The sequence below is a fragment of the Hemisphaericaspora subhashii genome (genome assembly GCF_019202705.1).
Source record: "Hemisphaericaspora subhashii strain CBS 10753 chromosome Unknown scaffold69, whole genome shotgun sequence".
Lineage (NCBI taxonomy): Eukaryota > Fungi > Ascomycota > Pichiomycetes > Serinales > Debaryomycetaceae > Hemisphaericaspora > Hemisphaericaspora subhashii.
Window position 1 is genome coordinate 52,333 of NW_026057226.1, and position 25,636 is coordinate 77,968.

At 34.8% G+C, this 25,636-nt stretch overlaps 14 protein-coding genes across 14 annotated transcripts; 5 read left to right on the top strand and 9 right to left on the bottom strand. All coding sequences in view use genetic code 12, as the record gives it.

Moving 5' to 3' along the window:
- Positions 1-678: 678 nt before the first annotated feature.
- TPS3 (trehalose 6-phosphate synthase/phosphatase complex subunit) lies at positions 679-3,980 on the top strand (the record flags this gene model as incomplete). Its single annotated transcript, XM_049405319.1, has 2 exons — positions 679-701; positions 797-3,980. 2 exons carry the CDS (start codon positions 679-681, stop codon positions 3,978-3,980), a joined length of 3,207 nt encoding a protein of 1,068 aa, XP_049265060.1.
- A 117-nt stretch (positions 3,981-4,097) lies between these two features.
- Positions 4,098-5,051, bottom strand: J8A68_001646 (uncharacterized protein; the record flags this gene model as incomplete). The annotated part of the gene is made up of 1 exon (XM_049405320.1): positions 4,098-5,051. One exon carries the CDS (start codon positions 5,049-5,051, stop codon positions 4,098-4,100), a length of 954 nt encoding a protein of 317 aa, XP_049265061.1.
- Positions 5,052-5,298: 247 nt separating this feature from the next.
- Positions 5,299-5,757, top strand: TIF11 (Tif11p; the record flags this gene model as incomplete). Its single annotated transcript, XM_049405322.1, has 1 exon — positions 5,299-5,757. The coding sequence occupies one exon, from the start codon at positions 5,299-5,301 to the stop codon at positions 5,755-5,757; it is 459 nt and encodes a 152-aa protein (XP_049265062.1).
- Positions 5,758-6,019: 262 nt separating this feature from the next.
- J8A68_001648 (uncharacterized protein) lies at positions 6,020-7,135 on the bottom strand (the record flags this gene model as incomplete). The annotated part of the gene is made up of 1 exon (XM_049405323.1): positions 6,020-7,135. One exon carries the CDS (start codon positions 7,133-7,135, stop codon positions 6,020-6,022), a length of 1,116 nt encoding a protein of 371 aa, XP_049265063.1.
- A 2,246-nt stretch (positions 7,136-9,381) lies between these two features.
- Positions 9,382-10,410, top strand: J8A68_001649 (uncharacterized protein; the record flags this gene model as incomplete). Its single annotated transcript, XM_049405324.1, has 1 exon — positions 9,382-10,410. The coding sequence occupies one exon, from the start codon at positions 9,382-9,384 to the stop codon at positions 10,408-10,410; it is 1,029 nt and encodes a 342-aa protein (XP_049265064.1).
- Positions 10,411-10,454: 44 nt separating this feature from the next.
- J8A68_001650 (tetratricopeptide repeat-containing protein) lies at positions 10,455-13,253 on the bottom strand (the record flags this gene model as incomplete). Its single annotated transcript, XM_049405325.1, has 1 exon — positions 10,455-13,253. One exon carries the CDS (start codon positions 13,251-13,253, stop codon positions 10,455-10,457), a length of 2,799 nt encoding a protein of 932 aa, XP_049265065.1.
- A 257-nt stretch (positions 13,254-13,510) lies between these two features.
- Positions 13,511-13,747, top strand: J8A68_001651 (mcl1; the record flags this gene model as incomplete). Its single annotated transcript, XM_049405326.1, has 1 exon — positions 13,511-13,747. The coding sequence occupies one exon, from the start codon at positions 13,511-13,513 to the stop codon at positions 13,745-13,747; it is 237 nt and encodes a 78-aa protein (XP_049265066.1).
- Positions 13,748-14,169: 422 nt separating this feature from the next.
- On the bottom strand, positions 14,170-16,878 carry AKL1 (serine/threonine protein kinase; the record flags this gene model as incomplete). Its single annotated transcript, XM_049405327.1, has 1 exon — positions 14,170-16,878. One exon carries the CDS (start codon positions 16,876-16,878, stop codon positions 14,170-14,172), a length of 2,709 nt encoding a protein of 902 aa, XP_049265067.1.
- A 330-nt stretch (positions 16,879-17,208) lies between these two features.
- Positions 17,209-19,425, bottom strand: J8A68_001653 (origin recognition complex subunit 2; the record flags this gene model as incomplete). The annotated part of the gene is made up of 1 exon (XM_049405328.1): positions 17,209-19,425. One exon carries the CDS (start codon positions 19,423-19,425, stop codon positions 17,209-17,211), a length of 2,217 nt encoding a protein of 738 aa, XP_049265068.1.
- Positions 19,426-19,651: 226 nt separating this feature from the next.
- RPC11 (DNA-directed RNA polymerase III core subunit) lies at positions 19,652-19,957 on the top strand (the record flags this gene model as incomplete). The annotated part of the gene is made up of 1 exon (XM_049405329.1): positions 19,652-19,957. The coding sequence occupies one exon, from the start codon at positions 19,652-19,654 to the stop codon at positions 19,955-19,957; it is 306 nt and encodes a 101-aa protein (XP_049265069.1).
- A 90-nt stretch (positions 19,958-20,047) lies between these two features.
- On the bottom strand, positions 20,048-21,889 carry PSO2 (Pso2p; the record flags this gene model as incomplete). Its single annotated transcript, XM_049405330.1, has 1 exon — positions 20,048-21,889. The coding sequence occupies one exon, from the start codon at positions 21,887-21,889 to the stop codon at positions 20,048-20,050; it is 1,842 nt and encodes a 613-aa protein (XP_049265070.1).
- A 133-nt stretch (positions 21,890-22,022) lies between these two features.
- J8A68_001656 (N-acetylglucosaminyldiphosphodolichol N-acetylglucosaminyltransferase anchoring subunit) lies at positions 22,023-22,715 on the bottom strand (the record flags this gene model as incomplete). The annotated part of the gene is made up of 1 exon (XM_049405331.1): positions 22,023-22,715. One exon carries the CDS (start codon positions 22,713-22,715, stop codon positions 22,023-22,025), a length of 693 nt encoding a protein of 230 aa, XP_049265071.1.
- A 134-nt stretch (positions 22,716-22,849) lies between these two features.
- Positions 22,850-23,950, bottom strand: J8A68_001657 (uncharacterized protein; the record flags this gene model as incomplete). The annotated part of the gene is made up of 1 exon (XM_049405333.1): positions 22,850-23,950. The coding sequence occupies one exon, from the start codon at positions 23,948-23,950 to the stop codon at positions 22,850-22,852; it is 1,101 nt and encodes a 366-aa protein (XP_049265072.1).
- A 418-nt stretch (positions 23,951-24,368) lies between these two features.
- Positions 24,369-24,764, bottom strand: J8A68_001658 (uncharacterized protein; the record flags this gene model as incomplete). Its single annotated transcript, XM_049405334.1, has 1 exon — positions 24,369-24,764. One exon carries the CDS (start codon positions 24,762-24,764, stop codon positions 24,369-24,371), a length of 396 nt encoding a protein of 131 aa, XP_049265073.1.
- Between the last annotated feature and the right edge of the window lie 872 nt (positions 24,765-25,636).

Sequence of the window (25,636 nt, forward strand, 5' to 3'; positions counted from 1 at the left end):
TTTTTAAAAAAAATTTCTAACAAACAAAGCAAACAATAGAAAATGTTACATGTCGGTTAAGTGGTAAGCCCGGAACCATAAGAGTTACACATACATACACACACACACATACACGCAGAGATCAATTGAGATCTATTATCGTTCCCAACAAGAAAAAAAGAATCGTTTGTTCGTTTCCCACGTCCACCCCCTCCCTTGTTTATGGTACCACATTTAATAAGAATACCACCGATATCCTAAACCCTTGAAGTTTATCCAAACTCCATAATAATAATTATAATAAAATAAATCACACACACACATACACATTCACATATTCTTATAGGACATACACATAATCAATTCAATTCAATTATAAATAATATAATTGATCATCGCAATCTAGAAAATTCTACTTTTTATTTTATTTTTACTTTCTCTCTAATTCAATTTAATTTATTAAAACTGTAAAAATCGCAGCAATTTTGAAATTTAAATTTTATAATAATTGAGATTTATATTTCCACCCCCAAAATTATTTTTACAACCAATTTTTATAATTCTTACAACAACCCCCTTAATTTATTTACAACCAACGACAACAACCAAGTACAATCACTATCCTTTTACGATTTATACATACTGTTCAATCACGCCCCTTAATAGAAAGATCATAGAATCAAAGAGAAATCATTCATTATGACAGTTATCATTGGATCATTGTAAGTATAACAACTTAAATTTTTTTACAACTTTTTCTTTTGAAGGTTGCTTTTTATCAGGAACATATATATACTAACCCTTTCAATGTTTATAGATTCCTTCCTTATACTGTTCAATTTGAAGTTGATACTTCAGATTTAGAATCAATTCAAGAAAGTATTGAATTAACTTATTCAAATGATACTGAAACATTATTACCTTCCCTTTCAAAACAACAAACACCAATTTCTCCAGTATTAAGAGGAAGAGATTTATATCAAACAAGAAGTTATGAACCAAGAGCTGATACTCTAGAAGGGTTCTTTTATAATAGAAGATCCCAAACTAATGCTAAACGTCCTCATACAGAAACAAATTTAGCTAATAGTGAAGCATCTACTCCACTGTATATTCAACCAAAATCAAGATTTAGTAAATTTAAATTAGAAAGTTCAATTATTGAATCCAAAAAACCAACTGATGATTCCATTGGTGTTCCTCCAGGATTGAAATTTAATAGAGCTCTTAGTTCTAATGCAACTCCTACTATTGGTACTATGTCTGCTACAACAACACCATCATCTAGTGGTGGTGGTGGTGGTGGTGGTAATTTACTGCGTAATAATTCAACTCCAAATCTTGTCTCGTTGGCTCCTACAAATTATGCTAAATCAACCATTGGGAAACAACAACAACTGCAAGGTTTCACTTTACATAACAATCACAGTGCCGCTTCTTTAATATCTGAAGAAGGTGATCCTCAGAATAATACCATGTTACCTATCCAGGTCACCGATGAGGTTGGTAATGTCTCCACATTTGAAAAAAGCTTCAATGATATGGTTCATGGTAGGAATGAAAACCGGTTGGCTCCATTTGGAGGATTCTCCAAACCGGGTTTAGAAGCAGATTTATTAAATGAAGATAATATTTTTGAAACTGCTCCTTGGACAATTCAACCTACCGAAAATGGGAATGGATCATTAACTAAAGCAGTTAATTTAAGTGTTGAAGCTGGAGTTAATGGAATCTCATCGACTAAATGGGTAGGTATCATTGATATGCCAACTGATGATGTTCCCAGTCAAGTCAAACAAAATATTGCTGATGAGATGAGTAAAGAATATGATTGTGAAGTTGTATATCCTGATGATTTAACGTTTGATGGTCATTATAGATCATTCTGTAAACAGATCTTATGGCCAACTTTACATTATCAAATCCCTGATGATGCTAAATCAAAAGCATTTGAAGAACATTCTTGGCATCATTATGTTTTGATGAATCAATTAATTGCTAATAAGATTGTGGAAACTTATAATCGTGAATGTGGAAAAACTCCCGAGGAAGAAAATATGATTTGGATTCATGATTATCATTTATTATTAGTACCTAAATTAGTGAGACAACAATTACCAAATGCAAAAATTGGTCTTTTCCTTCATGTTTCCTTCCCCTCGTCGGAAGTATTTAGATGTTTTGCTCAAAGAAATGAATTATTGGAAGGGATGTTGGCTGCTAATTGTATTTCATTCCAAACTGATGAATATGTTCGTCATTTCTTACAAACTTGTAATCGATTATTATTAGCTGATACTAATGAATATGGTGGTGTTAATTATGAAGGTAATCTTACTATTGCCAATACTATCCCAATCGGGATCGATGCCATTGGTCTTGCGGAGATTGTCGAGAGTGATCAAGTTAAAGAATGGCGAGAATTGATTAAAGAAAAATGGAAGAATAAAAAACTTATTGTCTGTAGAGATAAGATGGATAAATTAAGAGGAATAAGACATAAATTATTAGCTTATGAAATGTTTTTACAAAATAATCCTCAATATATTGATTCTACCGTCTTGATTCAAATTTGTATTCGTGGTTCTTCTCATATTGATTCTCAATATGAATCAGAAATAATGAAGATTGTTTCCAGAATAAATTCCCTTCCGGAAAACATTTCCACTGTCCAACCGGTAGTTTTATTACAACGTGATATTGATTTCGATCAATATTTGGCCTTACAATGTGAAGCGGATGTGTTTGTGGTTTCGTCATTGAGAGAAGGATTAAACTTGACCTGTCATGAATATATCGTTGCTACTAGTGAAAAGAAATCCCCATTAATGTTATCTGAATTCACCGGTTCTTCCACCTTATTATCATGTAATGGAAATGGAGCTATTTTGATTAATCCTTGGGATTTAAAGAAATTTTCGGAGGCTTTTGCATATAGTCTTACCATGGCACCGAAGGAAAAAGCATTCAGATGGCAAAATTGTTATCATTTCGTCACTACTCGTGATTCTAAGAGTTGGGTTCAAAATTGTTTGAATTGTATCAATGATGCTTGGAAATTAGATTCCAAAAAAAGAGTCGGGAGTATCAAAACCTTCAATCAATCAATATTTGAAGATTTCTTAACTCAAGGTAAGAATGGTAAAAAATTGATCTTTTTAGCCGTGGAAATTACTCCAACTAGTATCCATGCCAATAAAAATGGTTTTAAACCTACTCCATCTAGCATAAATGGAAAAGTCAACATTTCTGAACCAGTTCGATTAGTTGGATTATTGGCCAATTTGGTTGAGAATCCTGATACATATGTTTATTTGGTTAGTTTTTGTGATCGGAATGATTTAGATATAATGTTTAAGAGATATCCTAATGTTGGACTAATTGCTGAAAATGGATCATATATAAAATTAATTGGATCCAAGGAATGGATTTCAATTGTTGATGAATCAGAATTAAAAAGTTGGATGCCACAAGTTGCACAATTGATTCAATCCAAAGTGGAAAGACTTCCAGGATCTTTTTGTGAGATTCAGGATAGTACTATTCGATTCCATGCCGGGAGATCATTTGTTGAAGATAGGCAGAGGAGTTTGGATGCGATGGGAGATCTCATCCAACATATTAATACCTTGTATGAGAGTGATGAAGATGGTGTTGGTGGTAGTGGGGCTGGATTACATGCTACATTGGTTAGAAATCTGGTTATTGTTCAAAAGAATCAAATCAATTTAGAAGCTTTGAGATATATAATTGAATATTATAAGAATAAGAATAGCAAGAATAGGAAGAAGGGAGTTAGTTCTATTCTTTATAGTGGTGGGTTGACCACTATTGATGAAGCAAATTATGAGTATATTAATCATTTACATACAATTGGAGAGGTGGAGAATACATTAACAATTACGTTATTGATGGAAACGGAAATGAAAACTGAAGCAATGTATGGTGTTAGGGGTATAAATGAGATTCTTCGTATATTTGCCAGATCAGCTTTGAAGTAAGCAAACATGAGACACTTTTGTATAATTATATAGACATTATTACTTTCTTAATCTAATTTACTCTATCTATTTTGTTTTAATATAAGAAACCCTTTCTTTTTTTAAATATCCATATTTTCAAAATTGAGGATCTTTATAACTCTGTCTGACTAAGTTATTTATATCCTGTAAAGAATCTAAGAAATCTCGTTTATCTCTTCCTTCCAATCTATGAAATTTATTCCAATAATGATCAAGAAATTCTTCTTCTGTTGGATAATTCTTCGATCCTGCCAGATCACGATTCACAAGCCAAAGAATTTCTTTTGATCGTTTATGAGCCTCCCGGTCATCTTCCATCCGTGATAATATTTGTCGTTTCGAAAGGATGTTATTGTTTGGAGTGGTGGTGGTGGTGGTGGTAGTGGATGACTTTTCACGAATGTTGAATAAATCATTTTCGGAACTTATTGGGTCAACAACTGGACTTGAATTAAGTAATAATCTTGCTCGATTATATTGTGATTGATGTTTGATTTGTAATAAGATTTTCCAAGCTACAACCAATGGATCTTCACTAGGGGAAGTTATATCAATATCATCAGGAGTAAATTCGAGATTATTTTTAATATTGAGTTGATCTTGGGTTGATAATTGATTTGAATTGAATTTTTGAATATATTTCTCACTATCAATTTTAAAATATTTAGAAATTGATACTAAGCAATTATAACAATTATATAAATTTGAATAATAAGTATTTTCTTGATCATTATTTGGTACCACTAATTTTATAATTGTTGGTAGATTTATTTTGATGTTTTGAATATAAGGATAATGATAATCATCACCAGATTTGAATTGCAGACTAAAACTTTCACTAATTAAAATATCAATGAATTGGAATATTGTTGATTTGTTATTTAATTCAATTTTATCATCTTGTAATATATCTAATATTATTGGAAATAAATAATCTTCTTTTGAACTATTTTTAAGAGCAAAATGAGCGGCTCGAGTTAGATTTTGAATGGAAGGGGTAAGTGTCTTGAGGATTTGCAGGAATTGATTAGCAGCTTCGAATGAGTCCATATTAAATACAGTTTGATAGTTACTGTGAAAAGGAAAGAGAAAGTAAATGGTTCCCCTGGTAGATTATAAGTATTTTTTTTCATTAGAGAGTTTATTCCATATTGTGATTACATAATATCTTACGTAATCTCATCACACAATACAAAAAATCAGTCAAAGTGAGTTTTTTAAAAAAAAAAAGAACTTTAAAATTTTTCTTTTTCTCTTTCTCTGGATCTTTACTAAGCATAAGCATTTATAGATAAAGATGGGTAAAACAGGTAAAGGAAAAGGAGGAAAGAATAGAAGAAGAGGAAAGAGTGACAACAGTGGTCAAAAGAGAGAATTAATTCTTAAAGAAGAAGGTCAAGAATATGCTCAAATCACCAAAATGTTAGGTAATGGTAGATTAGAAGTTATGTGTTTTGATGGTATAAAAAGAATGGGACATATTAGAGGAAAATTAAGAAAGAAAGTTTGGATGGGACAAGGTGATATTATATTGGTTTGTTTAAGAGATTTCCAAGATGATCAATGTGATGTCGTGCATAAATTCAATTCTGATGAAGCTAGAACTTTAAAGAATATGGGTGAATTACCTGAAAACGCCAAGATTAATGAAACTGATACTTTTGGTGCTGATGAAGATGAAGATGTTAATTTCGAATTCGGTGCTGATGAAGATGAAAGTGAAGGTGCAGATGAATTGGATATCGATGATATTTAATTGTGGAAAAAAGTGTATATTAATAAGAAAATGTGTTTTGTACAGTGTATTTCTCTGTGTGTGTGTTTGAGTATATAGTGGTCTTTAGTTTAATAGTTAGAGTTTTGTCTTTTTTTTGCATATATAGGTAGAGTTTTTAAAAAAAGTTACCAATATACCTCGTTTTCTTTCTCTAATATGTATTGTAAAATGATAATGTACACTAAAAATAAAAGACAATCTATAAAGTTTTTGTTTGATCGAGATCTGATTTGATCTGTGTTTAAAGTCTACGATGATTTGATGAGGTATCATCAAATTCATCTTCTTCATCGATTTCAAAACTATCAAAGCGTCTTAAACCCACAGTTTCTTCGTTGTTATAATCAACACTTCTGCTAACCTGCATGGAGCGTCTGACTGTACTGAATCCACCTACACCATTATCCATAGGTCCCATATCTTTACTAGTATGAACACCAAAGATTTCACGATCTTTACCGTCATTTTCTTTTCTTGAGATATTCAATAAATAGACTCCACTAAAGATAATTAAAAATCCAATCAATAAAGAAATGATATCCACTGCAGACGATGTATTAAATCCTCTAAATAAAATAAATGATGCTGCAAGTGTACATGTAGTGAATGTGACATAATATAATGGATTAACAATTGAAGTATCAAATTGATCCAAAGCTTTATTGAAATAATTCATTTGAGTAACAATACAAATAGCAACCACAATTAAAAATAAATAAGTTGATACATGAGTAAATTGATTATTACCACCTAAAGTCAATTTAAGTGCAATACCAAATGCTTTAATTGACATGACTGAAATGGATCCAACTGAAGAACAAATAGATAAATAAATCATAGGATTAGTATCACCATATTTTGGAACAATTTTATAAACCATAAATAACGTGTATAATCCCACGGCAGTACAATAAAATAAAAATCCTGGTTGAGTAGCATAACCCAAGATTTCATCAACAGTTTCAACTTCTTTATCAGGAGGAGCATGCAATATAATAATAACTGATCCCATTAAACAAATTGCACAACCCATTTTCCCTAAAGTTCCTAATTCTTCTTTTAAGAAAATAGCAGCCAATACAGCACCAATAATAACTGAAAGTGCTCCAAGGGGTGTAACCAAAATAGCTGGTGCAAAAGTATAAGCAGCAAAATTGGCAATTTCTCCAATTGCCATAGTTATCATCCCTCCCCACCATATTGGATTTTGTAAATAATCTTGTGCCTGTACACTACTTGATGAACTTCGTGAAGCAGCATCCATTAATCCTTTTTTTGTAATGATGAAGGAAGTACCAATAGCCAAAGATGAGGACATGGCCAATCCCAATCCAATGTATTTATCATCAATGGACATGTTTATATATATGAATAGTAATAATAATTAATAAGAATGCTATGTTTTTGTAGTTTGTTGACTTTTGAGAAATGACTTGCGTGACACGTAGACTTTGATTCTCTCTCTATTTATAGATATGCCTTATTCTCTACAAATAAATACGTTGTGTATGACGTTGTTGATGCTGGTTTATATAATTCTGTATAGAAAAGATTAACTATCTATACTTTAATGCTGTATATCTATAATAAGTTAAACAAGATCTCTTAAGTAAACAAATGGACACTTAAATGAGGAGATTCTCTTTTAATTAAAAGTAAATTCAAATTAAATTTCCAATTAACGTTCTTTTTTTTCTGTTGAGTTCGTAAATTTTGTGATTTTCTTTTTTTCTGTTTTTGGTTTCAACGTTGAATTTTTTTTTTTTTAGAACAATACCTATTAATGATGTGTCACGACTTTAGAACAATACAACTTACTATAAGTCCACCGCTTAAGTCTATCTTAGTCACTAATTTGACATATTCTAACAATGATGTCAACATTCAAGATCTTGCTGTCATCTTTTGAATACTTCGAGTGGATGTTTTCCCAAGCTTAAACTAACGTGTTACCCGGAAACGAGGCGCTGTTACATACAATCGACTGCATATAAGTGTGGTTATTCTATTGTAGAGACAACCTCCTTTTTATGAAGCTAAACAGATATATGGCACTTTGTATGTTTCTCTGCTATGGTATCTCTAAGTATACCATAAATCTTGCTATTCTCATCCATTAAGTTTCTGTAGGTTATTCCTGCGGTTTAATATCTCTGTTTATTGGTTACCTTACCTGACGGTTAATTTGATGGGTCGCAGGGCTTCTGGTATCGAAGCATTTTATAGAATTTAGTTTAATTAGACAGGTCCTCTCTTATTTTGGTGGATTCATATCAGTAAATATGATTTGAGGTGTAGTTTCTTTCATTATCCATTATTAGTTAAAATGTTTCGTACTTTTACACCAATAAAATGCTAAAAGTTTGGTTGCAAATAAATTGTTTGACAACTCGTTGTCAATATCTCGCTAGTAATACCTCCGTAGACGACTCTAACGGTTTCGTGTTCTTGAAAACCGAGAAATCACATCAAACCATTATACATGAGCAAAAGATATGGTCTAGTGATTATTATGCCAGTTCTTCATGTGCTGATATGAAAGCGTTTTGTACAGACTTTCCTTCCTTTCCTGTTAATACGGGTATTTCCTCTTAACTACTGTCCAAGATTGCGACATTTTTTTGCTGCAATATTATCTGGAAAAAGCGCAATTGAACTCGCGTACTGTATAATTCGCCACTTTTATTATTATGTGCAACGAATAGATTTGATGGCACTGACAACATTCAGGTACATATGCATCTATATGCACCTATGATCAATTCTGCACCAAAAAAAATGTGACTTTGTGTATCATATTTCCCAAAATGGGACAGCTAAGCGAGTTTAGTTACAAAATCGGGCATAAAAAATATCAAAGTACCCAGGGTTCATAATTAATGGTGGGTACAAAAGTAAAAAACAACTGTTTCCTGTTGATAAGAATATGATGAGGGTGTTTTCAGGCCCAATTAGTTGCTAGATAGATTATAACTTCGAAGATATCAAAAAACATCCTCGTCAAGATGAATACCTCCGAAACTGCTAGAATATGTTATCACCAGACACGAAGGCTATCCAATTGGTTCGTGAGTTACACATGAGATATTCAAAGAGCGATGTTTTGGTTTGCGGACCCATTGAAGCTAGTGTGTCCATATACTTCTTAATATGTCGGAAGTTGGGGTATATCAAAATATTACAAATTGGCTAAGAAGTACAAATTCGGAGCGCTGTCATTCAAGTCATATAAATATATCAGTTTGCAGTTTTTTCTCCAGGATAACTTCTATTTTTATAATGGGCTATCAGATCTTTTTATATTCTACTTACCTACCAACCATAAGTTGGCAATTTAATAATGATACATAGCTCCCGCAAAAGTATTTATACGAAGAGAATTAAGGTAATCAAGAGATTTCAATCTCTATCTCAATCTTCTGGGTTGATAATCCAACAAATAAATTTAGAACTTGTGTAAATGTCAACCCAAAAGAACAAATGTTGATGTTTCAAATTGTGTGTTGTTTTTAAAGAAAAAGTTGTTGCAAAAAAATTTTGCAATTCTTTTTGCGAACAAATTTCTTCCTGAAGATAGCTAACCTTATGCAATCATCCATCAAAATGGTGAAAGTAACACCACTATCATTACAAACTGCTATAAACAATATAATTTTCATTGCCCCCGAATTATCATTCCTACGTTTTTTCAGCATCCTAATCGAATTCTATGCAGCATGTTTCATATTCTTATATAAAACCATCAAAATCACATTCATGAACTTCCTAAAAAATTTCTCAAACTCCGTCAATAAATTCGGTTCTTCATATTTACTGATCTATAACTCACATGGAAAGGATTTTATGGCTGATGTTTGGGTGGGCTGTAAAGCAACCACCATAATTTGTGGTCTAATTTGGTTCTTTCATTATTATTCCCCTAATGAATCAAAACAACACTATGCATATCTCCTAGCTACTTCAAGTTCCCTAGTTGGGCATTTGACTTGTGCAATTTATCAAATCAAACATTTTGTTATTTTGTTCAATTCTTCACGGGTTACGTTTGATAGGAATCGAATTAGATTGATCCATGATTCTAGAATTAAGATCATTGATGATCCAATCCCAAGTGTTTTGAGAAATGAAACGACATTTATGTTAGTAACATCTGGATTAATATTAACATCTCCTGGAAATTCATTCAAATTGTTATATGTTCTGTTGCATTCTTTGTTGGGGTTGTTAGGTTTAATCAAAGTTGAATCTGGGATGTTGATCAAAAGTTCAATTGGTAAACCATCCTGGTCGTTTAGTAGATTTTCAATCAAGAATAAGTTGCTATTCTTAAGTACATTCTTGGAAAACATAGTTATGATCAGGTTCTGGTATGAAGCTTTTAAATACGGGTCCATTGAAAGGATAATTTTATTCACTTCATATTATTTATTGAAATGGGAACATCTGACAACTGCAAAAGCAATAGTAAGATGGATATTTAGTACGTTTGCTGGTTTACATAAACGACTTACCAAGAGCAAAAAGGATAAACGCCTGTTTTCAACAGTTGCAAATAACCACCATCATTTCATTCCGGAAGATACTTTGAAAATCGATTTCGATAATTTTAGTATTATTAGCGATCTACATTAACTCTCTATACTCATTTATTACCTATTTATAACATTTATAAACTTTTAATTATTACTTAAATCTTGCTTCATCTCTACAAGTCTATCCCATCCTGTAGAATCTTCAAACATATCTTTACCCTTTGACATCAAAGTCCTAACAGAACTTCTAGCCTTATATTTCCAATCTTGACAAACCACATCTCCAGCATCATGCTTCCCTGGTAACTCACCCAATGATTCATATGCACTAACCAAATCAGCACAAGCATCCACCGCTTCATTCCAAACAGATTCGTCAGATTCAAGCATTGGATTACTTATGATTGCTCGGTAGGCTTTTACGTGACATTCCAAAGTATCCCAAGGTCTCTTACGCCATAATTCAACCCTAGCGACAATTCTCCAACATCTGGTAGATGATGTGATGACATTAGGAATGATATTACAGACTAAGTCAACACACGATCTTTGGTAATGAGTTAATCTAGTCTCTCCATCAGTTGGGAATTCAGTGGAAACTAATATTTCGACTAATTTCTCAATAACTGGAATATCTATAGCGGTATCACCTTCCAGCTTTCTAATCTCAATCAATTCCCGTACAGCGATCAAAACATCATTCCATTCATGAAGCTTTGCAGCCACAATCATATAATTTTCAAAAATTCTCCATGATTTTCTCAGCTCTCCACCACATCTAATCGCCTTCTTCAATGCATTGAACGCTGGCTTTGTCTTATCTAATTTCAACAATGCACTTGCTAAATTTGACCACGCATACGAATTGCTTTCATCTAACGAAATACAACGGGTGAAAGCTTCACTTGCAAGTTCGAATTGCTGGGATTCAAGTCCACAACAACCGTAGAAATACCAGTTTTGATAGACTAACGGATTAGCAGTAAGACAATCATGCATATGTTCAATTGCCAAATCAATATTCTTAGTCACTCCAGAATTTGCTGGCGGACTGTAGTAGTAATTAGCAAGTGAGGATTTTGCTTTAGCATATCTACCAATTTCCCATGCTTTTAACCATAATGCCGGATCTTGTTTTATGTCCCCCAAGATTGAGATTGCCCTTGCATCATGCGGGTGAGTCTCTAATCTGCCTAATATGACTTTCTCGGCTTCTAGTTCATTATCTACAGCTGCATAACAAAGTGCTGCTTCACAATGCATTTGCAATCGTTGATATATCTCTAATGCCGACCTCAACACACCTAATGACATATATTTCTCGGCCAATTGGGCGTCCATTGCCCATTGGGGTAATAATGGTAACTGATGGATGAATCTGATTCTCAGTGCGGTTACTGTGTTAGGATCCTCGGTGGCTGCTTGCGGAATCAAACGAGTTTTAATCTTGATACCCATTTCTTCAACTAGCGAAGTCATTTGAAGAATTCCACGTTCTATAGTACGGGATTTTCCGGTTTCTAATAATGAACGTTCCCAGAGTGCACGGGAGAAGATTGTCCAATTGGGGGCTTTTCCTTCGGTACTATTGTAGAGAACCCTGCTTACTAATGCTTGTAATTCTTCTTCTACTAATGGATCTGAAGCAGGAGACGTTTGTTTGAGAACCGTGAGACGTAATAAAAGTTGTAAGTTATCGAGATTTGATAATGAAGGTTGATTGTTTGGATCTAATTCACGTAATTCGTCTGGAATATCTGTTTGTTTAATCGCAATGGGTAATAATTTTTCATCTTGATTGACATCATCTTCCAACCCAAAGGAGTCAAACTTGATCCTTTTCGCGTCTTGTTGAAAAGTTTCTAACTCTAAATCTTGCAAGGATTCGAAATGTGGCTTTTCCAATAATAAATCTGAATTCAATTCGAAGGCTTCAGGATTTTCACCCGCGTCTCCGGTAGATTTGTCGTACAAAGAAGTAGTAATTCCACTTTTGGCTAGCACAATCAATGTAGAGGTATGGAATTGTTGAAACTTGGTTCTTTTAGCTTTAGCACCTGATAATAAAAAGTTGAATTGAGAAATCTGCTTCGCCTTAGTCAAGGGACCAGTTGCTCCATGTTCAGTCTGAGAATGGATATGTAATCTTGCGGCTTCTAACAAATATTGCACTTGTATCAACCTCTGGGTTTCTGGATCTGCTTGTCCCGACGGTGCTAATGAACTGGGTAATGTGTTATTCAATAATATTCCCGAAATAGACAGTATTAAACTTGGTGGATCAGAAAGTACAGACAGATGGATTTGTAAAGCCCTAACTTTCCACCAAAACAACGATGCCAAAACGTACTCAGCACCTCCGTTAGTTCTATGGGCCAATTCCCCAAAATATTCTAACACCTTATCGGAATGCTTGGTAATATCAGGATTGAAAAGACTATATTGGAATGGAGTCTCAATCAATCTTTCAAATAACAATTCTGAAATGATTAAGAATAAAGGTTCCTGCATTAAATCGTATGCTTGTTGACCTTCCAAATTTAAAGTTGCAACTGCGTCGAATTGCAATTTATCCAGATCAACTTGAGGGAACAATATAGATTGTGCCGTGGTAGAGGCTTGAGGGCCAGTGAAATTGGCTTGAGTGAACAATTGAAGGCATGAAATTGCCAATAGTTGTAAAGCGACCTCTGGAGAAGGAGATGATCTAGTTATAAAATCGACATACTCGACCAAGACTTCTAATAAACTAGTCTGAGGGTATTTTGTAAGAATCACTTGTGCTTCTTGGTTGGTGGTAAGAAATTGATTTATCACGGTAAAATATTCCCCTTTCAAGATTTCCAGGATTAATTGCAGGGAAGATGAATCGGAATCTGGAGTAAATGTTTCATGAGGCGCCAATAACAATAATTGACAAAGCTCATTCCTTAATCCTTCCATTGTGGTTTGAGTTGCTCTGGGGATTAAAGTGTTGTAAAAAAAATTATTGCATCTTCTCAGTTTTTTTTTCAGTTTATTCAGAGCGATGATTCTAGAACAAAGAAGACATTTGGTAGCGCGATCTAATAAGAAAGTATTTGGTAGCGTATTCATAATCAAGATTTCAATCAATTCATTCATTCTATAATTAGTCCAAATTCCCAATTCGATTTTAATTCATTTAAACCCATATTTTGGAAAAAGTTCATGAATTAGGTATGATGTATGATAGATCATTATTAAAATTATATGCGGAAGCATGTAAGGAAGCACAAATTACTAAAGCATGGAAAGTAGCTAAGATGATTAAGAAAGAAGAACTTCATGCTGCATTTAAGATTGCGGAAAGATTGGAATATTTGCAATTTGCTCAAAGGATTCAAAATAAAAGAGAACAGTTGATGGAATCAAATGCTGAAGATGATGATGAGGAAGATGATCTTCGAAGAAGATGATAAAAACTTCAAATGCGACATTTGATATTTGCAGCAAATTCAGACAGACACAATCAAATATGCAGACACTTTTTCTTAAATTCCTGCTTCCATGCATAGTCAAAAAAGTGTCTGCCAATCCTGAATGAAAAGAGGTGTTTACTGGATCATTAGTAGTGTTTCACAAAGTCGGAGGTAAGAGATCAGGCCCATTTCCCAATTCAGAAACCTTGCAGGAATTCATTTCTAGTTTCTGGGAGCTACCAATTGTTCCATATATGGTATTTGGTAGCGAAGAGTATATAAAAAAAGAAGAACCATCATACCAACCGATGACTTTTGGCAATACTTTGCTTTCATAAAACCTTATAACTTTGCATTAACATATAACTAAATACTTCAAATAAAATCTATAGAATTAAATTTTTATATATAAATCACATTCAATCCCCACCGAAGAATGAAATCCTCTTTCTCGTCTCACTAACTAAACTCTCCGGCCGTTTATGTTCCCCTGATCTTCTCGACTTCTTCAATGATTTTCTAATACTCATTCTATTCATTGTAGGTGCATTGTCAGGATTTTCATCATCAGAAGCAAAATCTATAATCTCTTCTTCAAATTTCAAATTATTTGGATCGGGTACAACGCTCGATGTTGTACCGCCTGTGCGTTTCTTAAAGTTGGGTTTGGGTGTATCTGAAGCTGACTTGATAATGGGTTCTTCTGTTACTTCTAAATCAATCAAAGACACTTTTGAATCTCCTTGACCCATGGTAAAATTGTTCTCAATCTTTGGAGGTGGATTACTATTGAGCAACAGTACAGTTGAAGTGGATGAGCTCAAACCAATCTCCAAATCGATCAAGTTTGGTTGTTCAACGAATACCTGTGGTCTTGGGGCTTCCAAAGAGGAAGACATATGGAATTGATCCTGAGGTGATCTAAGAGTCCCTGGATCTATATTTGCATTATTACTAATACCGGCTATAGCCTGTGGGGCTGTGATCGGAGTTTGTACTTGAGCTTGTGAAGACGACTCACTAGGCGTCATTCTATATTCTCCCCATGGATTTGTACTACTTTGTTGAGAAATTGAAAGTTCTGGAAGTGGAGCCTTAATCTTGCCAATGTTGGGAGTAACTGCGGGATATGGAAATGGATTAGAATTTCTCTTTTGGTCTGGTTGTTCTTGGAAAACCACTGTTGGCTTTTCGTTGCTTATGCTTAATTTGGCATCTAAATCGTCGGAAAGATCAAGCAAATTCGAATCATGTGCCATCGGAATTGGGATACTGACGCTTGTAGTCTCATCGTGATTCATATTCTTGACAGGCAAATCGGTATTCATTTCCTCTACTGGTATCTTATCTTGCGTTTCCGTTTTACTTACGCCGAAAATGTCATCCGCAATTCGTTCGGTATCTGTATCTATCGATACTCGCTGCGGCTGCTTTTCCCATGCTTGTATACTATGATATTCTGTTGAGTTTTGAGAATTCGATTTTTCTGCAGATAACGACTGCTCTGATGCCACTCTAGGAATGTCGTCCGAGCTTTTACGTGTGTTTCCCTTTGATACCGGTACTTCAAGAGAAGCCTTTCTTGAAACCTGAGAAGCGGGTTCATTCTGCATGCTTGATTGCCGTTTCTTTGATGATTCTATAGTTTGATGATCGATGCGTACGTCGCTCGCAGTCTTTGCAGAAGCGGCTTTGTTTAACGTGGTCTTAATTTCATTGTCAATATCGTCCAAAGATGGGAATCTTGCTTCGGCATTCTCCAAATTTTCGAAATCAACCATATCGTCAAGCAATTCTTCATTATCACTCAGATCTAATGCTGATTCATTCAGATTTTGTTGACCCATAATCTCGATTGCTGGAACTCCAAGTAAATTGGGTTTTGGTTGTGGCTTGAGTTCTTCTACATCCTCGTGTGGTGGCCGTTGTGATTCGAGATTATTTTCGGACAAACTTGCATGCACTGCTGGGACATAATTTTGAGGGGTCTTATTTACTGGACCTGTTAGGCAAGCGGCGGCACCAGCTGTTGCTGGTAAGTTTTGTCGGCCAGGAATAGGAACAGAAGCTGGCATTGGTAAGCTGGCTGTACTTGGGGCTTGTGAACTTGATATGAGTTGTTGTTGGAAGTATAATTGTTTCTGTCTCATTATTTCATTCTGCTTATGAACCTGATATTCATGTAAGGCTTGGAAGTTATATGGACCAAGTTTATAAAAATCAGAAAGTCCTAATTCTTCAAATTCAAATCCAGCCATTTTTGAAATCAACATTAATACTTGAACAATATTTGGACGGAAAATTGGATTTTCTTGAAGCATGATAATTATAAGATTCTTAAGATCACCTGAAAATTTGGGTTTGGGTGGGAATTGGAAAGATGCATGCAAAATGGCAATGTCACCATTGGCTTCAAAGGGTGTAGTAAAATAACATAATTTGTATAAAAAGCAACCCAATGCCCAAACATCTGATTTCTCGTCAATTGGAAGTCCTCTATATAAATCAATCATCTCAGGGGCACGATATTGAGGAGTAGTATGATAAAGTATATCATGACTCAAGAAGGCAAATTGCTGTTGGTCTTGTGGCGGCATGATAGGTACTGTGGTTGAACCAAAATCACATACTTTGAATCTATGTTTAGCATCAATAAGGACATTCTCTATTTTAATATCTCTATGAATTAACTTCAATTTATGCATTTCATAAATCCCCTGGGCAATATCCAACATTACACTAAGAATTTCATGTTCAGCAAGTTTGGTCTTGATATGTGCATTCATATAGTCTAGTAATGACTTATTGGGACATAATTCCATTAACACAAGTACTTGATAAGTTCCATTGGGTAATCGTTCAGCATGAGAATCAAAATACTTGACAATATTTCTTCCGTGGCGCAAGGTCTTCATGACATCAACTTCTTTACGTAAAGTGTTCAATCCATTCTTATCAGGAACAATCACTCGTTTCAAACACGCAATGTTACTGTCATCTTCTATTGGATCAATTGATACTTTATAAATATGAGCAAATCCCCCTTCGGATAGATATTTAATGATCTGCACTTTATGGCTTCCTACTTGAAGTTCAGTTCCAGGAGGAAGTTTCGGAAAATTCGCCATTTTGTGTTTGATCTATGGTAAATCTATTACTGAGGCTGTGTGTGCTCTATATTAATAAACAAGGCAGTGTAAGAGTGTTGATTAGAATGCAATGGGAGTTTGTGGGAATCGATATAAAAAGCGTCAAAACCTCAATGACCGCTTTCCCGTACCACGAAGAAAAGACAGATCAATCAGAAAATCCAAATTAGGAAATTCTGTCACGTGAATTTACAGCCGAGAAATTTTTCAAATATCAACTACGGCCCACGCCCACTACGGGCTACCTACTACAGTCACGAGTGATTACTACTTTTATGACTTACTCTATATGTGCTATGCTATTCTATATTATGCTTTTGGTACAAACTCTTCCTGGTTGAGTCTTTCCATTTCATCAAAACTAAATGGAATGAACACAATCTCTACCCCAGAACTATCCTTAACCAATTGACACATTTTATGTTCAATATATTCAGTTAACAATGTTCTGAATGTGATTTCATTGGATGTAATAAACTCATCCAAACATAATTCATACAACTCTTTCAACTGAATACCATATTTCAGACTTCCTTTTAATCCAGTTCTTGCAGCTTTTGTCGCAACTAACTTTGTCATTGTTTGTATCTGTGATTGTAATAATATACGATACAAATTCCTATGATTATCCGTTAATGATCTCAACACAAACTTAGCCCCAGTTTCACCAACGAATTTCTTTGATCTTCCAAGACTTAAAACATCCTTGAATGACATCTCAGTCGTATATGATGCATATGTAGTTAAATCATGCCAGATGAAATTCAAATTTTTCAGTTTGAACAGATCCCATAATAAACCAACATTTAGATTATCAGTTGACGACAATAACCAGACTTCTGGTAGGCCACATAATTGAATTAAAAGATTTTGAGCTTTTTCATCTCGGAAAAGATCACCATCAAAGCTGTGGATTACTAAGACTAGCTTTGGTTTGATAAACCCTTGATCATGGACTTCCTCCCGTGATTCCTTCATGTAGTTGATCAAGAATGGAACTGTTCCGGAAAGATGTTTTGGAAGTTTCACTTTTTTGTCTTTGGGAATTAAACAGGATGCAATCTCCAATATTAACTTCTTCAAACTGATTGTCGGATTATACCCATTTACTACTAGAACTTTAGGCATTGGATCATTGGGGAGAACATCTTCGTACCAAATGCCGAAGTATTCCTGTATAAAGTCATTTAAAATATCAAGTTTGGACCCGATCCCGTAGAAATTGAGATTAAACCCTTGAGTCAATTCAAAACACCATTGGTTATATAAATATTTATGCAAATCTTTTAATGTATTTTTCTGTTCTTGAGCAAAAGAATTATTCAATTTTATATATGAATTGAAATCTTGATAATCAATCAGACCAGGAGCAGCATCTCCAAGTGAGTTTGCTTTGGCTTTGGATCTGAATTGATGCTGTTCAAAATAACCTTCTGAACCTTCCAAGAAAAACGCCCTGTCATCAAGAAATCTCCCTTCAGTGCATTTTGTAAAATCTATCCCATCAAAGTATTTATCTAGATATTCTTGATCGACAATATTTCCTTCTGAATCCATCCTAGGGATAGGCAATGGCTCAAATTTGAGTTTAGTTGGTTGATCATCCGATAGCTCGGATGGCTTTTTCTTTATACCGCTAACTATTGGAACAGTGTTTATAGTAGAACTCTTCTCCCATAAAGCATTAACAAAGTTAGAAGCAACTATCTGTTTTTGTTTTGGGCTTGCATCATCTCGACGGTTCAACTTATAGCTTGGTACTGTATCGGATGCGAACTCTTCATCATCTTGTTGAAAAATACTCTTGACTTGACTAGCGATCAATTCAGTTCTTGGTGGTCTTCCCCTACGCTTATGATCTTCTGGTTCCTTTCTTGGTCGTTTCTCTCGTTTCTGTTTTCTTCGCGTGGGTGAAGAATCTACAATTCGAGTCCTAGCTTTCCTTTTCGGACGCGATGATTCTTGCTCTTCCATATCTGATTCGTCAGTGAATTCTTCACTTGGAGACGACTCTATTTCAGAATCAGTTTCAACATATGTTGTTTTCTTAACGGCTTTGGTTCTGGTCCTCTTGGCTTTTCTTTCAGTTAAATCCTCCTCAAATTCAACATCACTCCCATAATACCTTTCAATCTCAGATTCATCGTCATCTTCATCTTCTTCCGCAGCAACGACCTCTCCACGCGATTCTCTAATAATCCGTTCTGCCAATTCTCGTTCTTGTCGATCCAATATTCCATCCTGATCTCCCTCGTCGTCATCGTCCATGGAGCGTCGATATAGGTTGGATGTATTAATAGCTCTCTTACGTGCACTCTTGTCAAGCTCGGAACTTGGTCGCTTTTCAGGTGATGGTAAACCTGCCCGTCCAGAACCACTAGGTGATCTGACAGTCAAGAGTAAGTGTTTTAGTCCATTGAAGGGGAGTTTGTTAGGTGATGTTGGGATTTTGTTGGTCCTATTTGGTGATGGAAGCATGTGAGTCATTGACCCACTTCTTGTAGGACTATTCTGGTGGTTCGTCATTCGTATTGGAAGAATGATGTTGTGGAATGTTGTTGTCAAATTATTGGAATTGAAAATTATATTTCATATTTTGATTTTTTCGGTGTAAATCCCAAATAGGGCTCACAGTCAGGAATTTTGAAAAAAATATTCTGAGATGGATTTGATGTTGATGATGATGATGATGACACAATAAAAGAAGAACCAACCCTTTGAGATGTTAACATTCTGTCCCAACTGTTCCAATATGCTTCTCATCTCACCCGGAGATGATGGTTGCAATCGATTTTATTGTCCCACATGTCCTTATGAATTTAAAATCAACGGATTACAAATGTATGAACGAAAGAAACTATCACGAAAGGAAGTAGATGATGTACTTGGTGGTGAAGGGACTTGGGATAATGTTGACCAAACAGCTGCACAATGTCCTATTGATTCTTGTGGTGGGGATAAGGCATATTTCTTCCAACTTCAAATTAGATCGGCTGATGAACCCATGACTACGTTTTATAAGTGTGTCAAGTGTGGACATAGATGGAAAGAAAATTAGATGTGGATCCCCAAGGAATGGATGTTGGGAATCTTACTTGTATATTAGAGGAAGTACATTTATGTATTATAGAAAAATATTTATTATATTTTACTTTTGGTGATATTTATTCCTCGAGAGTGATTGTAGTTTGAATTCAAACCAATTGGTCCTATCGGCTTGTAAACTATTGGTAATATGCTGTATTCTCGAACTATTGATAAATGGCGAGACAAATCCGTCTTCGCGGAGTTCATCTGTTCTTGTTAAATCTGCAAATGATTGCTCTATAGACAGAAAACTGGAATTGATCATTTTAGCACTGCAAGCTGTGGTAGGTTGTTGTTGTTCTAACTCACTCACATCAGAAATTGAATCCCTATCTGTACTTGATGCATTCTCAAAATACGAATCACTATCATAACTGCTGGAGTAGCCATCACTTCTAATATCAAAAAACTTATTCTGTTTCACTTCTCTATGATGATTAATTAATCGTTTATATCTCTCCTCGCCTCTACCTGCAATAATACCCTGTAATCGAAAATCTCGTTTCCAACTATATGCCGCACTTCTATCCTCTTGATTCAGAACCGGATCCTTAGTAACCAACTTCAACGTTCCTTTGAAAGGAACCTCTCCCTTGCGTGTATATTCGTCAACAAACTCTGCCTCTTCTATACATTGCGTAAACGACCACCGATTGATTGCACATACTTTTCGATTCCGGATTTCAATATCAGGATTTCCAAAAGCACGAAATCGTTCAATATCATATCGATGTTCATGGGGTTCATTGGTACATAGATCTCCAAACACACGACCGACGGAAAATCCATTCATCCAACTCAACTTCGATTCGACACAAGGATAGACCAGTTTTGGCTTGAATTGTTTTATAAACTTTCTCAGTTCTTCATAGGATGAGTGACGTGAAAACATAAGTTTGACATTTGTTGGGAGTAATTCTTCAGCTCCTGGTGGTAAGATCCAATTACGACATTCAAATTGATATAGTTTGGTTCCCATCTTTGTCTCATTCAAGAGCTGGAGGTTATTGGTGTCTATGTTAGAAAGCTTTTTAGGTAGGCAAAATCCGGTATAGTCGACAATATTAAAGTCGATAGTGTGTTTGATGGTTATTAAGACTGTTGGTTGTTCTTGCCCCGGTTGGATTATGGTTCCAACGTGGAAACGCGGTAGTGTTCCTTTATTGCATTGGATAGGTGTATATACATCTGAATTCTCATTAATTAATTTAACTCTTTTCATAATATGTCCATCTCCCATCAAATCCCCATTGAAATAATTTACAATTTGAAACCATGCCTCTTCTGATCCAGAAACCGCGTCCATAAAAGAAAATTGAATCTCTTTATCATTTTTGGGATATAATTTCAAAAGCTCAATTGCCGCAAATATTCCATCACTATTTGGCATGATTGAAATATATGGTTCTCCACGGTATGAAAACGTAGTATCTAAATATACTTGATCCAATTGTTTGAGACCAGTAATATACGGAAATAAAAAAGGATTTTTGATCAATGAAGACGTCCACCATGACTCGGCTCGAATATCACCTGTCACTAATGCTACCTTCTCGTTTCCTTCAAATAAGAACATGCATGAACCAGGAGCATGATATGAATTAATCAATGTCACTGTAACTCTGGTAGTCTTTGTAAGTACTTCAAAAGGTGTATTATAATCCCGAGTTACTAGAAATGGGATAACGTCTTTATATCTTTTATCTAGTGCAATTAGTTGTTTGGTTAATAATGAACAATATACGCGACTGCAAAATGATTTATTAATTAAACCTAATAAATGATCTTTATGAGAATGGGTTAGGAAATATGCATCAGCTCGTATATTGAACTTATCAACTGCTATTCCAGGGAATTCATAGATATCACCATCAAAGGTATTACCCATAGCTTTACCCGACATATTAGACGTGTGGTTGGTAACTAAGTCAAATGGTAACTTGATACGCGCAGCCAAAATTTTATTTTTCAGTTTTTATTCGCGATAGATCGAAAACAATGTCAAAAAAGTGGAGGGCATTTTGTATGGTGGAGGACTAGATCAATATTCCATAGTATTCTGCTCGTTTGTATTTAATAGCTAATGATTCCCATTGAACAATAAAACGATCGCATATTGGAAGTAATAACAATCCACTAAGACTCAATTTATTAACTCTTGCCAAACTTTCCACATAAATTATTTTTGTATTACAAATCCCTAAAAATTTTAAAGTAAAAATTATGTAAGCAATTGGTACAGTTGTACCTGGACCATTTAATAATAATATTGAAGGTTTCCGTTTGAGGAAAACCAATTTAATGGCAGATATAATGAAGGAGTATAATGTACTTATGATTGACAGAAGAATTGGTTCTCCTACTTTTCTTGCTCTTGGTATACAAAGATATTGTGGTTGATGATGTTCATTGTTGTCATTCAATTGAGCTTCTTCAAATTCAGTTGCCTTTTTAATTGAAGTATTATCACCAGATGAATAGATCCAAGTTCTAGTGAATTTCGATAAATTCAACTTTGAAATAAGTCTGAGCATTTCTCCTGTATGTCCTCCAGAACCTAAAAAGATTGCCATTGTTGATCCATTTGGTATTTCATTAAGATTTCTCTTTTCCAGAATGGTGGATGGTAATCTTAATGCTGGTAATATCCAAATCAATCTCAAAAGTATGAGAAATATTGGTAACAATATGATTGCTACTACAACACATAAAACTTCATCATGATCCATCTTTTACAATTTTCTATTCAAATCTATTAATTAAATATTTGTTAAAAATAGAGAGAGAGAGAAAGAGAGACAGACAGACGACAGATCATTTGTTTAAGACCATTCATTGGTAAGAAAGAAAAAAAAAAGATTTATTAAATTTCAAAATCTGCTTGTAAAGATTGATATTGATTATTATTATTAGAAGCAACCTTCTTTTCTTTCTTATTCTTATTGCTTGGTTTGGCACTGTTGTCTAGTTGTTGTTGTTGTTGTTGTTTTGGGTTCTTCTTTGTAATAGTTTTATTTTCTGTTTTGTCACTATGTCTATCTTTATCTGCCAATTGCTTCATAACTTTACCAACAACTAAACTAACATGTTTATAATCCAGTTTTGATTTACCCAATGGCTTCTGTTTCCCAAAACAAATCCTCATTGGGATCCCTTCTAGTACTAAGAGACCTGCTGTCTTTTTATTCTTATTCAATCCATTGTCATTGATTGATTTGGCAAAGTTTTCTGCAGCTTCTCGTTTCTCAAATACAATGAATCCACATTTACAATCATGATTGATTATAATTGATTTCAATTTCCCATATTCCGAACAATATTTGGAAATAATATATTGAGGTAGATTTTCCAGGAATCCAAATATGAAAAATGATGTTATTTCAGGATATGTAGTTGGATCTAACAGGTTTCCAAATGGTAATTTCTTGGTAAGCTTTGACACATTGATAGAAGATGATGAGGCTTCTCCAGTATTGTTTGGATCGCTACTTTCTATCCTTGGAATTGAATCATCACCTCCTGAAAGTCTCTCTGCCAACTTCTGTAATATTTTCCTTGCCTTGTCTTTTTCTTCTTCTGCTGCTTTATTTCTTTCATCTTGTTTACCGAATGACTTCTCTAACTTGTCGGCCATGATTGCCTTCACTTCTCGATTGGCCAGATCTTTAATCATTGACATCGGCTCGATCCCAGCCAATTTCAATGCCGTATCTCTAATATCTGTTGGGATTCCATAATTTATATCCAATAGACAAGCTTGACAACAGTTTTTAGCTCGAGCACACGTTATACAAATAGTTGTTTTGGTAAGTTTATTTGCTGCTGATCGATTACCCCATCGATATAAAGTGAAAGGTCGCGTACATTGTTTGCATTCAGCACCGTTGTCTTGTTTCATCATTCTTAGATGCTTGTCTGGTCCTAGACATCTGTTGCATATGGAGAATGTTTCGTTGGTACTCATGGTTGATGGTGGGTGGTGGTGGTAGTAATCATTGGGGAAGAGATGAGAAGAAATCCGAAAAATAAAGTATGGAGTCACCAAAAAAATTCCGAGATGAGTTTTACACAACATAAATACTCTTTGTATTCAAACAAAAAAGTTACTGGTGTCTATGCCTCCTAGGAGGTAGGAGGTTGAAGTCTCTAGTCCTAATTTCTTGAATGAGTGGCTTAAGCCTGATTCGGATCAGTTAGAGATTAGGAAATTTTCTCATTTTCCATACATGACTGAGCCATTCTCCTTACAAATTTATCATTTGCCAAAGCTCTTTCAGAGATTTTGAAATCAAAATATATTTATTATAAATAGATAGTCTTTGAGATATTCTATTATAAACTGTTAACTAAGAATATAAAGAGGGGGATTGAAGCACTCTCGATCAGAGCAATGCTACCGCGGCTAACCAAAAGATTGATCCCGGTCCTAATAATGACCCTTCGTTCACGCTATCATTTTGACAAAAGTCGTTTTTTAATCCACTTGGACTGGTTTCAGAAGTGGAAACGTCAACGCCACTACAGGAGGATTTGGCACACTTACTAAGATCATCCCAAAAGCTACTACCAAGTTGGCACATACAGGTGAGCGCGGATGGATCAGTTGAAAGTTGATCTAAAGATGTGATATTACACTCGTCAACCAAAGTATTACCAGCATCAGTACAATCTGTACAACTGGAATCTGCTCTCTTGGATATTTTACTTAAATCCAAAAATGGAAGATCTGATGCGGAAACAACAGCAACGGGAAGTAAAAATTGAATATAGTATTTCATTGGTTATTGAAATCTGATGATGACTGTAAAATGAAAGACTAGCAATGTCAGAAACGGAGACGTTGAAGCCATATTTATAGTTCCATATCCGTCGATAAATAGTGGTCCTTCGTCCAATTGGGTGTTCTAATGGGCGGAACCTTCATTTGCGAAATTGCTCAATGAGTGTTTCATGGGATAGGCAAATTCTATTCATATACGACAATACGGAGAGAAATGCGTTGCTTGATTATTTTTTTGGGTCTAAACGGCTTGGTTACCTTACCAAAGAAGAGAAAAGTCATTCTAAGCATCTGTTACTAAGATGATTAAAACACGGCTGAGTATAATACGCGAGATCCGCCTTATTTTTAATTTTCGCAGCCGTTTTGTATCTACTTTACTACGTGACCTTGGTAGGTGGGGGGAGTCCTTCCAATGCAGAAATAAGCACCAGTACTTAATTCTCCTATGAATTGACTACTAATTTCGTCATTCACGAACCAATCGTCGCAGTACTGATTACATTATTTTTTATTATTGAGAGTGTCTTCACTTGTAAAGCCGGGCTGTTCGTACTGTGAAGAAAATAGTTCTCGTAATTAAATTGTCATATCTATAAAACGGATGAACATGCCTAGTAGAGATATGGATAGAAGGCAGAGCCCTCTCATAATATCCAATCAATAGGTGTCTGAGACTAGTACGAATCTATTAAGAACAGTCATTGGACACACAATTCTACTGCTACTTTTGTGTAGTTTTTCTGGTCGTGCAATTTTCTCAACAATTGCAAAATTTGTTGCAATTTTGACCACAAGCAGAAAACATATAATTCCCACTGAAAACAAGACTATTTGTGTTTTCTTCTTTCTCTTCTTCTTCTTCTTCTT